At 41.6% G+C, this 13,529-nt stretch overlaps 1 protein-coding gene across 2 annotated transcripts; it reads left to right on the top strand.

The window, feature by feature from the left end:
- The first annotated feature begins 232 nt into the window (after window positions 1-232).
- Window positions 233-9,182, top strand: PSMD12 (proteasome 26S subunit, non-ATPase 12). Of its 2 annotated transcripts, none has more exons than XR_005259333.1 (11): window positions 233-431; window positions 2,452-2,511; window positions 2,795-2,923; window positions 4,095-4,202; window positions 5,136-5,240; window positions 5,680-5,829; window positions 6,005-6,139; window positions 6,676-6,788; window positions 7,118-7,292; window positions 7,738-7,870; window positions 8,740-9,182. XR_005259333.1 is itself a non-coding variant. In XM_038156970.1 (11 exons), the coding sequence occupies exons 1-11, from the start codon at window positions 324-326 to the stop codon at window positions 8,947-8,949; spliced, it is 1,371 nt and encodes a 456-aa protein (XP_038012898.1). In that variant the 5' UTR covers window positions 233-323; the 3' UTR covers window positions 8,950-9,182. The 2 variants fall into 2 exon arrangements, 1 of the variants encoding a protein (XP_038012898.1); XM_038156970.1 differs by having other exon boundaries at window positions 7,793-7,870.
- The last annotated feature ends 4,347 nt before the right edge of the window (window positions 9,183-13,529 follow it).

Raw genomic sequence — 13,529 nt, forward strand, 5'->3', positions numbered from 1 at the left:
GTCCCGCTCCCCTCACAGGAGCGACTGAGGGGCAGATGCCCTCAGGAGGGCAGATCGCGGTCCCGCTCCCCTCACAGGAGCGACTGAGGGGCAGATGCCCTCAGGAGGGCAGATCGCGGTCCCGCTCCCCTCATAGGGGCGGTGGGCAGAGGGGGTCCCCTCAGAGGTGGCCCCTCCCCCGTGCGGGTCCTGAGGCGGCCGGGGGTGGCCACGGCAGTGCCTGCTTAGCGCGGCGCGGGGCCCTTCGGCGGGCCTGCCCCCGGCGCGCCTGCGCGCGGGCCCGGCCGGTTCCGGTGAGCGCTGAGGCGGCGGAACGGGCGGACATGGCGGACGGCGGCGCGGAGCGGGCCGATGGCCGCATCGTCAAAATGGAGGTGGATTACAGCGCGACCGTGGACCAGAGGCTGCCCGAGTGCGAGCGGCTGGCGCAGGTGAGGCGGGAGAGAAGCCTGGCGGGGCGGACGGGCTGAGTCATGGCGCGCTAGGCCGCGCGTGGAGGCGGCGCGGAGCGACCCGCGGCCGCATCCTGCCCCACGATGCGGGTCCGGTCGCGGCCCCTCCGTGCCGTGCTAAGGAGGGGAAGGAGTGAACGGCTCCGCCGTTTCAGGGCTGTGTGGAAGGGTGAGCAGGAGGGAGGTTGGTGGCCGAGCACTGAAACTGCTCTCCAAGGCAGGTCACGGCCCCGACGCTGCCAGAGCTCATGGAATGCTTGGACAGCACTCTCAGGCACAGGGATTCTTAGGAGTGTCCTGTGCAGAACCCAGGCCAAGAGATGAACTCGATGATCCTTGTGGGTTCTGTCAAATGCAGCCTATTGTGTGATTTTGAGACGGGACGAGGTTTCGGGGCGCAGCCTCCCGGGGAGGGAGCCAGAGGGCCCCGGTCCACCACAAGGGCCGTGGCTCGTCCCTGCTGGCCTTGGAACGCGGAATTGCTTGTTCATCCCGGGGCTCTGTGCGCCAGAGCTGCCTTCGTCAGAGCTAACAGGTCCCGGCTCAGGTAGGACAGGCAGCGCTGGGCATCCTTTAACTCGGTTTCATGCGAGCCCCGGGGAGCTGGAGTGGAGGCACAGAGCCAGGACGGGCTCTGGCGCTGGCTCTGCCTCCTTCGGCTCAGTAAACAGCGTCTGTGCACACGCCCTCGGTGACCGCAGGGTGTGTTCCACGTGGGGTCATAGTGATGGAGCATCAGTGTTTTATAGAAAAGTTCTGTGGCCTGGAGATTCTTGTGCAGCTCAGGTCTCCAGAAAGACAGAACCACAGAACCACAGAATGGTTTGGGTTGGAAGAGCCCTTGAACTCATCTCATTCCACCTGCTGCTGTGGGCAGGGACACCTTCCACTAGTCCAGAGGGGCCTTGAACACTTCCAGGGCTGGGGCAGCCACAGGTTCACTGTTGCTGCTGTCGTTTGTTGGCCTGGTAGGATGGCCTCTGACACTTGACATGCTGCAAATGCTCTGCTTGGTCCATGTGTCTCATTGTGAAAGACACACGTTGTACAGTTCTGAAGGCAGTAGCCTTAAGATAAATAAATTACATCTTAGATTATTTTAAGATTATTATATGGAGAGCAGGCACAGGGATTTTATCCCACAGGCACAGCTCTGCAAAGGAATGGACACCGTGGCCATGTTTCATTGTGCAAAACCTATAAACTGTGTGGCAGTAAGAGCACATCCTTGACAAACCATTGTACGTAGTCTAAAATGTTTCAGCTCCGATGTTTTAGAAACAAATTTCATTTTCTTTGGTTTGTTACTAATTTTCTAACCATTTTTTGTTTCTAGTTTCTAACTTTTTTGCAGCCCCACCATTGCCACGGGCTGTTACAAACTCACCCATATTAACTTTTTTTTTTTTTTAACTAAATATTTGCTAGGATTTGTGACTTAGGACTAAAAGTACATTGTAGTATCTTACACTCCTCCAAACAAAGGCAAATACAGTTCTCAAAACCCCTCCAAAACCAGAACTATTAGAATTCCCTGCTTAGCCTGTAAAGCTTGTAATTAAAGCTTCGTGTAATACACTGTAATTAAGATATGAATATGGGTGAAAGTAATAGGAGTAGAATTTTTTTTTTGCCAAGATATTTAATTGCATATCTGATCTCACTGAAAACTCTGTTTTGGCCAGAGAAGAAATGAGTTTTCCATGCAGCTCAGTGAACGTGAGCTCACCAAACCTGTCTGAAACTTGCCAGGTTTCTCTCCCAAGGCAAACAATTTAGAGCATGTGTTACGAGAAAATGAAACTGGTACCTCTCCAGTTTTATCTCTGTGTAGAACCGTGTGTATTGAAAGTAAGTGCTATGCATACATGTTTTAAGGAAAAAAAAATAGCGTACAGGCTGGTCTGTATTTTTATTTATGTGGAAATTTGAGCTACTCTCAGTTTAAACTGAATTACGTTCCTAACTCATGGAGATAATTGTTTGCCTGTCTCATTAGGAAGGAAGATTGCAAGAAGTCATTGAAAACCTTCTCTCCCTGGAAAAACAAACACGGACGGTGAGTAGTGCATGGTGATGCTGGGATGTGCTACACACCTCACGTTCCACTGGGCTGAAGTGAAGGCACTTGGAGTATCCTTGGAGTAGCAGTCCTTTTCTTTAAAAAGCAAATTAGTGAGACCAGACACAGTGAATTTTCCCCTTTGTGCTGGAAGGCTGCAGGTTGTAATGAATTTTCCCCTTTGTGCTGGAAGGCTGCAGGTTGTAATGAATTTTCCCCTTTGTGCTGGAAGGCTGCAGGTTGTAGATCCTGTCTCTAACACGCTCTTGGTTTGTTACAGGCTTCTGACATGGTCTCCACATCCCGAATCTTAGTTGCCATAGTGAAAATGTGTTACGAAGCTAAAGACTGGGATGCTCTTAATGAAAATATTATTCTTCTATCAAAGAGAAGAAGTCAGTTAAAACAGGTGAATTTAATTGTTTGAAACAAAAAATGAAACTGTATTTTGAAGCTATATTATGTCTCTGGTTTCCCCATGTGTGTAGGGACTTTCTGTGTGAAGATGGTGGTTCATTTTTGCACTCTCCTCAGTGTGTATTGCAGGCACATTCCTTATTTATTATTATTATTCACATATTCCGTATTCCTTATTCAGATGCATATTAAACAGAGTTACTGCATTTTATTGTGCTCATATGAAATGTGTGCTTTGCATGCTTGCTTTTGAAGCTGCCATACTTTGGCATAAAGCACTTGCATTTAAGGCAGTGCAGAGTTTATTGCACTCTGTGTGTTCAGTTTGAGCAACAGGTAATTTTAATGGCATTACTGCTTTTGGAAGGAAAAGGTTACCTATCCTTTAGTGTGCAGGATCTTCACTAGTGTGTGTCAAAGTAGGAGTACAGTTTAGTTCTCTGACTTACACACACTGTAGCTGAAGTCATGGATCATTCCAGCTGAATTTTGTGGAACTTATTGAGGAAGACATTTCTACAAGTTTAACTCTGGGGTTTTTTTAGGAGTAGGTATTTTAATAATAATTTTACCAGCTTTGCCAGCATTGTTACTGGAAGTGCACATTCCCATGCCTGTGCTTGCTACTGAAGGAAGAAATCCTCCCTCTTCCTTCCTTTCCTGAGGAATCTACAGCTGTTCCAAGGAGAGAGGGTTAAGAGAAGGTACAGGTCTCTTCAGCCATGCAGGTCTTAGGGCAAGCAGAGAAGTTCTACCAGTCCGTGTGAGTCCTGTGGATTTGGCAGAAGAGGAGTTGCTTTTCAGGACAAAACTATGTGGCATGGATTATTTTCAATATTGGAAAAACTGAGATTAAAAAAATGACAGAACAGCATCACGTTTGCCTTGTAGCATCATTGTAGCATCATTGTACACCCCTTCATGAATCAAAGAGAGGAGCGGTGTCTTTGTACACCCCTTCATGAATCAAAGAGAGGAGAGGTGTCTTTGTACACCCCTTCATGAATCAAAGAGAGGAGAGGTGTCTTGTGTGCTTTTTGCTGAAATGAATCTCTTCAGTGTGATGTGAAACTATTTATTACTTACCTCTGAGTGTTACAGCTTGACTTCTTTGGGGAAATCTGAAATCACAGTATGTTTTTCCCCTCTTGTTTTCATACTAGGCAGTTGCTAAAATGGTCCAGCAGTGCTGCACTTACGTTGAAGAAATCACAGACTTACCAGTCAAACTGCGCTTAATCGACACGTTGCGTATGGTCACAGAAGGAAAAGTAAGGTTTTATTTTAAGACTCAGTGTCTAAAAGGTAGAAAAAAATGTTTGCCTTCTTTAAAAGCATAGTTTCTTAGCATTATTTCTTAATCTTGTGCAAGTAAGACTAAAACTAATTTTTAAATTACCCTGACAAGCCAAGTAGTTTATTTCCTTCCAAAACGCTGCAGATAGTTTCCATATTTAAATCATGTGCTGAAACACTGGTCATGTTGCTATGATGTAGGTATCTGGTTGTGTTATTAATATAATCAGTAATACATTTTAAAATTCTAAAATGCCATTTCCTTTTCACTTTTTAAAATGTTATGTATCTGAATTTGTTAGAAAAATGGGCAGGTTTAATTTAATTTCTCCTGCACTTAGCAAGGAGAAACATATAGTTATGATAACCAGAAGGTGATACCAAGTGAGTTACTTATATTGCATTCCTTTTGTTTTAAGAAAATAAACAATTCTGAATTAGGCAAATTTGTGTCAATTTTATGACTTCTGTCTGTTAGTCTAATGGCTAATGATCAAGTCTTGTTGATTAATGGCTGGGTAGGAGTAAGTGAAATAATTCCAATGGTAGTGCTTACTACACATTAACCATTAAAGTGTAACTTCCCAGATCTTTTGATATAGTCTAGCAGACAAAATATGCAATACTTTATTCACTGTGCATATCCCTTGTGTTTGCTGAAAGAGTCATAAGTCAGTGTAGACATTATTTTTTAGATTAATTTGGGCTGAAAGTGTTTGTGTGTCAGTTATCCATTGTTTTTCACCAGTGTATATTGTGGACAGTGCCAGTGTAGTGGTTGGATGCACAACAGATGAAGTGGTTCTATGATGACAGCATCAGGTGTATTCCCCAGTGGGGTTGCAGTCGCAGAGTTTGCGCTCCTCTTTAGAGAATTCCAATGTTGAAACTCTTCCTTCTGCCCTCAGATATACGTGGAAATCGAACGCGCTCGCCTGACAAAGACACTTGCCACAATAAAGGAACAGAACGGGGAGGTGAAAGAGGCTGCCTCGATTCTGCAGGAGTTGCAGGTAACACCTCGGAACTCAGAATTGCATCAGCAATAGCAGTTGATTCTGACTCTGCTGAGATTGTTAGAAACTGAATCAGGTACGCTTGCAGAAATTCCTGGAATGAGATGAACTGTTCTTAGTGAAAGTGCAGTTCAGCTTTAGCTGCTTTTATTAATCTCATGATTGGGTTACATAAAATATCTTCCACTTGCAAAGCAGATTTCAATTCTCTGCCTAGTGCTTTGAGTTTAGTGTTGGTGGATTCTTTGGTGTAAGTGGGGGCGATAATTAAAATGGAATAACCTTTATTCCATTTTCACTTGCTCTGTAATAGCTTTTCTTCTGTTGTTTTGTTTTGGTATGTTCCTCCTCCAGACAGCCTCCCATGCTTCTGGCGCAGTTAAGCCTTCACTTGATTTGGCTTTGACAATATTAAGTAGTTATAATTTCATTTCAGGTGGAAACCTACGGTTCAATGGAAAAGAAAGAACGTGTAGAATTTATCTTGGAGCAGATGAGACTCTGTCTAGCTGTAAAAGACTATATTCGGACTCAAATTATCAGCAAAAAAATTAATACAAAATTTTTTCAAGAAGAAAACACAGAAGTAAGTAATTGGAGGATTTCTCACTCTTTCTCCCCTCCCCCCCAAATTTTAATCTCACTCGCCTCTCTTCAGGTCCAAGTGTATTTATTTAAATCCCTCTGTTTTCGGGGGTTCAGCTGAATTTCATTTACCTGTCATGGAGCTGTGTTAATTTGACTTTTTGATACTGTTTCAGAAACTAAAATTGAAATACTACAACTTAATGATCCAGCTGGATCAACATGAAGGCTCCTACCTCTCCATCTGTAAGCACTACAGAGCCATTTATGACACTCCCTGTATCCAGGCTGAAAGTGAAAAGTGGCAACAGGTAAAAAAACTTTCCCTACAAAATCACTGTATTTCCATGGGACAAATACCTATACATCAGTGTACAGTGGATGAAATAGCTCATCAGTCTGTTTCTGTTTAAATGGCTGTATTAACAAATTGGTTAGTTGAACACAGATGATAGAGTTGATTGCAAAAGAATGTTTGTAATCAACATCTTCATTTTATTGCCTTTGAAATTGACAATGTCTGAACTGTTTCATACAAGTGTAGAGATTACAAACAGCTGTGTGAGTGTGGTCTCAGTGGTGCTGTTGTGTGTGCAGTACAGATGTCTTTCATGTTTGAAAAGTTTTTTTTCTTCATGTATTTATTTGAAATACTAGAATTTTGGTTAACCCGTGTCAATTTAAATGTATCACAGTTCATTTCGGAAAGATAACATCAATTTCACCTTAATTTCTTAATACACTGAGATTAAATCTTCTACATATTCAACTCTAAGCTCTTGATCAGTTTTGTCAATTCCTCTGTTTAATTATGGGAAAAAACCCCACACTCTTTCCTCTTAAACAGGCACTGAAGAGCGTTGTTCTTTATGTTATTCTTTCACCTTATGACAATGAACAGTCTGATTTGGTGCACAGAATTAGTAGTGACAAAAAGCTAGAAGAAATCCCCAAGTATAAGTAAGTATCCTTTCTAATAACAAATTCTTAGATTAAAAAGTGTCTCTCCCTAACAGTGCAAGTAAATCTCTTTATGCTGAGTCTGCTGTAATCAACTCTGAATTTAATGGTGCATTAGGAACACTGCAACAATGTCATGGTGTTCTATGTGAAAATAAATGTTTCCTGTAAGAGAAAGATCTTTCTTAGAAGAACAGTCTGACTTTATCTGCCCCCATTATTTATGGTAATGAGAATAAAACATTTAAAATTATGCCTTTGATGCATTTTAAGTATGAACCAGGCGTTATTAATACAGGATTGTAATCCAACTGTACTAAACCATTTAGAGACCTCCTAAAACTATTTACCACCATGGAGCTGATGAGGTGGAGTGCCCTAGTTGAAGAATATGGAAAGGAGTTGAGAGAAGGATCCCTTGACAGTCCTGCAACAGATGTTTTTGGCTGTACAGAGGAAGGGGAAAAGAGATGGAAAGATTTAAAGAACAGAGTTGTGGAACATGTAAGTATCAGTGTCTGAACCTCAGCTGTTTACTCAATGCCTCAGCTAAAAATGCTTTCTGCTTGCTATATTTTAATCACCAAGAAGACAAAAAAGTAGCTAATAAAGCAGCAGGTAAGGTGTCTTTTCTTTTGCATTGTACTTCAATTTGCTTGTATTTCTGTATTGTATGTTGATATTTGGGATAGTTGCCACCAAAAAGAGCACATTGCATTCAAATGAGATGTAGCATTCATGTTTCAATAAAGCATAAATCTGAAAGTCTTGCTTTTTATTAAATTCATAATTGGTTGATTTCTTAATAATTTATCATGCAGAGACTTTAATACCTTCCACCAGCAACAGAGCTGTTTGTTCACAACCCCTCATGTCCCCCATGCTGGACTGCCATTAGAGCACTACAGTTCCTAATCTCCTTTTAACATGGACTTTTATATTTTTGCAGCCTGCTTCAATTATTTTTTGCACATAACCCTCTACTCTGAACACTTTTATTCCAGAATATTAGAATAATGGCTAAGTATTATACCAGAATTACAATGAAGAGAATGGCACAACTCCTGGATCTGTCCGTTGATGTAAGTCTTGCTTTGCTTATCCTTCTTTCATAAGGGGCGGGTGTTTGTGGCAGAGATGTGAGTGTTCAGCAGAGTAATGTTCTTGTTTGATTTAATTTTCTGCCTTTATGGGAGTTAGAAAACTATTCATTAAACCTTAAACTCAGTTTCATGATGCACATGCCCATAAGGCAGAAGCTGCTCTTAGAAGTTCATTTATGTTCAAGGCCTCGAGTAAATGCTGGAGCTTCTTGTCTGGTGTTTCAGTGTTAAAAGGTTCTTCTCAATGAGTGGTGAAAACCAGCTGAAGAGAGGGTCCTTCACCCGTAAATGTTCCTGTTCATGAGTGGTGGCACTTCAGGAACATGGGGTGGAGGGGTCTTCCTGCCATCCCCCTTTGTGTTTTCAAGAGCTTTCCAAGTAGAATGACACATCCTGGTATTTTGAGTGCAAATGAAAAGCTTTACCCTTTCCATGGAATCTGCTTTTCCCACAAACTCAGAAAAAACCCTTTTTGACAATGGTCAGTAATTCACTGGGGTTTTCCCAAAAAAAACCCTTGCTACATGACTTGTTCTGGTATCTGTGTAGCCAAGTACTCCAAAGTGTAGAAGTCAGTTGGGGTTGTATATTAAACATTAATTTTATGAAAGATAATCAGATATAGGTCAATAGAAAATAAAAAGATTTTTTAATAGCTTGTGCCAGTACCTTGTATTGCCAGCATGTGTAATACTAAAGTATCCTGTGGTTTTTAAAGTACACTATTGTTACAGCTGTACTTGTGTATAAAGAAAATCTTCTTACAGCTTTCATGCTGTTTGGGAGGAATTCTGGTGGTTTCTAGTAAAAATGCTGTTTTCTTGACTTAGTGCTGTTTGTCTTTACAGGAATCGGAGGAGTTCTTGTCTAACCTAGTAGTTAATAAAACCATCTTTGCTAAAGTAGACAGGCTGGCAGGAATTATCAATTTCCAGAGGCCTAAGGACCCAAACAATATACTCAATGACTGGTCTCACAAGCTCAACTCCCTCATGGCCCTAGTTAACAAAACCACACATCTCATTGCCAAAGAAGAGATGATCCATAACCTGCAGTAAGGTGCCTCAATAATCTCAGTGCTTTTAAAGAAGGCATTAAATCTCCATAATAGAGACTATTATTACAAGTGTGTATATGGTTTGTTTTCTCCCTGTCAAGCCTTCCTGGTCTAAAATTTAGAACATAATTCTGAAATTCCTGTTGACAATTAAGTTCCCTTGATTATTCATTCAGTTGTTAAATGTTTTTGCTACAATTGGTGAAAGAACAGAATAAAACTGTATTGCCTGTATAATGATAGTCTCGTGATTTCTTTTTTTCAGTATGAACCCTTATCTGTCTAACAGATAATTCTGTGGTTATTTCATTACAGGACTATTTTTGAGGCTGTGGTTGAGAGGATATACTGCAAATAATAAAATCCTAGGGTTTTACAAAGAGGTAACTTAAAATTATAATAGTGTAATGTTATGTCAAGATACTCTTTGAACAAAACGATGTTTATACTTAAGAATAATGCTATTTCTTATGATTTGGTACTACAGTTAAAATTCATTAATTAATTATGAGCTGCCAGAGCAATCAATACATGAGTAAGTACCTAAACCTTTGTCTGCTTGCTGCAGATCACTAATTTTGCTTGATTTGTTGGTACAGTTTGTAAGGGCTACACTGGCAACTAAGTTAGCTGAGCTGGTACTTGGAAGCTGCTGCTTCTCATCATGAGTTTGTTATATTCTGAGCAGATAATGTTCTGTTATTTACTTTAACCTCCTTGTAATGGAGGGAAGCTGTGGACTTTCCCCCCTGCTTTGTTTTTTTAAGGAAGGAAAATAGTAGAACAAATAGTGTAGTAATAATCAGTGGAACTTCTATTGATTTGCTCTGATTTAGAATGATTTTTAATGCTAGCCATAACCATTCAGTTCATAATTAATTGAGACTGCCATTGTAAATGATGTATTGAGACATACATAAATCCCATCTCTTTACAAGCACACTGAGCTTCATTCAGACTAATGCTCTTTTCATGTGAATACACAGAAATTGGGAAGCTCCAGACAGGGATTTTGAGTGGGGGAGGTCTGAAGGGACAGGAAAAGATGGAAGCTTGTAAACAGTGATTTGCATTTGAAATGCTGACTTAGGACATAGCTGATGGGAAGTTTGGGAATGTAATTTGGAAGGCTCTTAGTGTTCAAAGCCTTACTAGTCCAGCTCACTGCATTTGAACAACAAAAAGGCAGCTGAACTATCAGTAAGGGAAGGAAGAGGAGCAGGTATTCAGAATGCACAGAATGTTTACCATCTAACTTCCTAAATTATAATCCCAGCTGTTCAAGTTGTTTAAAATTTTGTCATGACTATTTCTGAGCATGGGATGTTCTGGCCATTGGGAGGTTTCAGTAGCATGAGCAAAACCGGCTGCTGTCAGAACAATGGACAAAGTAGCTTAGAAAACAATGTATCATCTGGAAACTGAGGCAAGAGCTATCAGAGAGGGAAACAATGGGTCATCAGGGGAAGTGGGAACTTGCCTCTCCCTGTTCTTATCATAAACATTTTCTTTCCAGTTGAAGTCTGGTCTGGGCTCTTCAACCCTAAGCATTTAAACCTCTGATGCTTCTACCAGATATGTTGGATCTGTTTTTCCAGCCAGCCCTCTTTTCCGTTTTATCCTATTGTGGAATGTTTCAGTGGTTCCCTGGCTCTTCTTTCTGGATTTCTTGCAGATTCTCCTTCCTCTCTGTCCAGGCTCTATCCCTCTCTGCTGCCTTTGGCTGCATTTAGAGCACGAGTTTGTTGGAGAGGGGAAATGGTTTCTCTCCCCTCACAACCACCTTTTGCTGTCAGCATTAGAAAGAACATGGAAGAACTTCAACAGCTCAGGAATCTCCTTAAAAGTCAGTTCAGAAAGATTATGAAGGTTCACTTTCATGGTCTGTATTTGTGCCAAAGATCCACAATGATCAAGGCTTTGGATCTGAAAGAGATTTTTGTTTGCAGTTGGAACACCTTAGTCTTGGTTTGGAACATAGTGCCCAAGGCAGACTCCCTCCCTGTCCTCGGGGTGAGACTTCTGCTGCGTTCTGAGTACTTGTTGCCAGAAGCAAGAATCCCTCAGGGTTTCCTTCCCCAAACATCACCAAGTTAAAATAGAAGTTTTGAAACAAAACTCTAGAATTATTAAGCTATAGGGTAACTCCAGGTGAGTGGAAAATAATCTGTTAAGCCTGAAGTTTGGGTTTGGTGTGTTTTTTGTTGTTGTTTTTTTTTGGTTTTTTTGTTTGTTTGGGTTTTTGTCTTTTTTTTTTTTTTTTTTTTCTTTTTGCTTGCAGACTACTCTTGGTGAAAATGGAGGTGTCTCTTGAGTCTATCTTGAAAAGGTTGTCACATTCAGGTTGTTAGGAAAAAAGCTCTAAATTTTTGGTGCCAGTTCATCTCAAGAATGCAGATATATGTCAGATCTAAGTCCTCCATGAGCAATTCAAAGGTCAGCATAAAGACATGCCAGCTTCTTAAAAAAATGAACAGAGACTGAAGATCTTTGATCTTGACAGTGTGGGATCAAACCATCACATTACTCTGACCTTTGTAGTTTCTGTCTCCTCAGTGTACCCTCCACATCCCCTTGTTGCTGGTTGCTTCTCAATGCTCTCATTTTGTGGATCAAAGGAGAAATGAATTAGTTTGAATATTACTTGCTCTAGAAATTACATGTGCTTAAGGAGTCCATGTTGAAATTTACCCATGGATAATTATGAAGTAAGATTAAAGTTGAGATCATCTGTTCATTAGAGGACTCTGGAGGAATTCCAGGGGAATTTTCATGCTGGAAAATCAAAACTTGCTACTCTTCAGCCTAATAACCAGACATTAATGGCTGCTTAGAAAGAGTTTGCTTTATTGTTTACCAAGACTAAGAGCTACTGTTGCTATCTAATCCCAGGTCTGCCACTGCCTTGTTTGTGGCAGAGGCTAAACCACTTAACTTCTGTTACTTTCCCATGATTGCTGCTTCTGAGGGAGTTCAAAAATTTGTAAAGGTCCAGTGTGCTAAGACAATAAAAACATTGCTCCTGTTGCTGCAATCTGTCTGGCACTTCCATTGAGAAAGGCCTCCTGTTGTTTTGTTGCTCAGGGGTGAACGAACTGTTTGAGAAGCCTGCTGGGATGCTGGGCTGCAGGGTCAGGGAGGCAATTCCCTGCTGAATGTATTCTATTATGTCCTTATTACTCTTACATGTTAATTGTAATGTTTTTTTCCTGCATTCTGGTTAGACATCATGAGTGGAGCTGATTGAAAATGGAGATTTCTGTATTCATGAAATATTAGTTCCCAGAAATGGGAGTGAACTTGAGCATAGAATGGAAATTGATTTTCTGAATTTCCTGTGAAAGCAGAAGAGAAAGAAAAAAAGTAGCAGTATAAGTTTCAAATAATTAGAATAGTTTTGTTTTGAAAATGTAGAAAACAAGCTACAGTTGTGATTCCAAGTGTGCAGCTCATGGGTGAGTCAGAACTCCAGGGCTTTTTGGCTACCAAGTCTCCATTAGGCCTGGAGCAAGTGAGGGTTTGAGAGTTCCCAACTGTGCCAGAATCTGTGCCACACCTTTCAGCACTCTGCTCAGATCTTTGCTTCATGGCAGGGAGCCTGAATGGCCCCAGGTTTTCAAACCCCTGATTTTTGGCAAGGAGCCTGGACCAGGGCATGGCTCCTAGCTTCACAGAATAGGGGGAAGCCTTGTGAGCCAGCATCATTTACAGAATCCTGACTGAAGGGTAAGGAGACACAATGTGTTAGAGCTTCTGTACAGGGATTCCTTGCACACATGGTCCCTGGCAGGGTGGGCTTTCTAAACATCCAGTAAGAAATTGCTGCTTTCAGATTTGAAAGATTTCAAAATCCTAAAAAATGTACAGGTGGAATTGAGTTTGATATTGCTGCATTCATTGGAGGGGTTTTGAACATTTTATCATTGTGATGAGTCTGTAGAAATGTCGCTGTTAGGCTTTTGAGGATCTGAATCCTATCAAGTCTCATGATGCCGAGTGGGAATTCCTTCTCTTTGTTGGTCTCTCATGCTTTCCCATTACGGCTTTGGTATTTCTTACATTTCCAACATCCACTGTTGCTTTTCTTCTCCCCCCAGACTCCGTGTCACCCCCTGCTCCCTGTCTCTTTGGGCAGAAGTCTGGCACAGCAAGCTCTCCTCTTGCCATGAAACCCCTTTGGATTCCAGGAATTTAAGAAGTCTGGGCAGTTCTGGAAATGCAAGGCAGTAGTCAGCATGTATCACATCTGGGTCTGTGGCTGCCCAGGGCTCAGTCCCAGCCTGGCTGTCAGCACATCCTGCGGGGTTGGGAATGATGTGTTAGAGAGCAGAGGTTGGAAGGCAGAATTGCAGCTTCCACTGGGGAAACGCACATCAAGGAAAGGGAAAGAGATGTCTCATATAGATAGATACTGAGTTCCTCTCACAGTAGTAGGAATATAATAATCTTACAATAGTAAGATACAATATATAAGAATTTTATTTTGTTAAATTATCCTTTAATACTGTATTGAACCATGTCAGTGAAAGCTGCAAGAAGTCTCTTTCTTCCAAGGTAATCTGTAACCAGTTCCTGGGCCAT

Source organism: Motacilla alba, chromosome 18, assembly GCF_015832195.1.
Source record: "Motacilla alba alba isolate MOTALB_02 chromosome 18, Motacilla_alba_V1.0_pri, whole genome shotgun sequence".
NCBI lineage: Eukaryota > Metazoa > Chordata > Aves > Passeriformes > Motacillidae > Motacilla > Motacilla alba.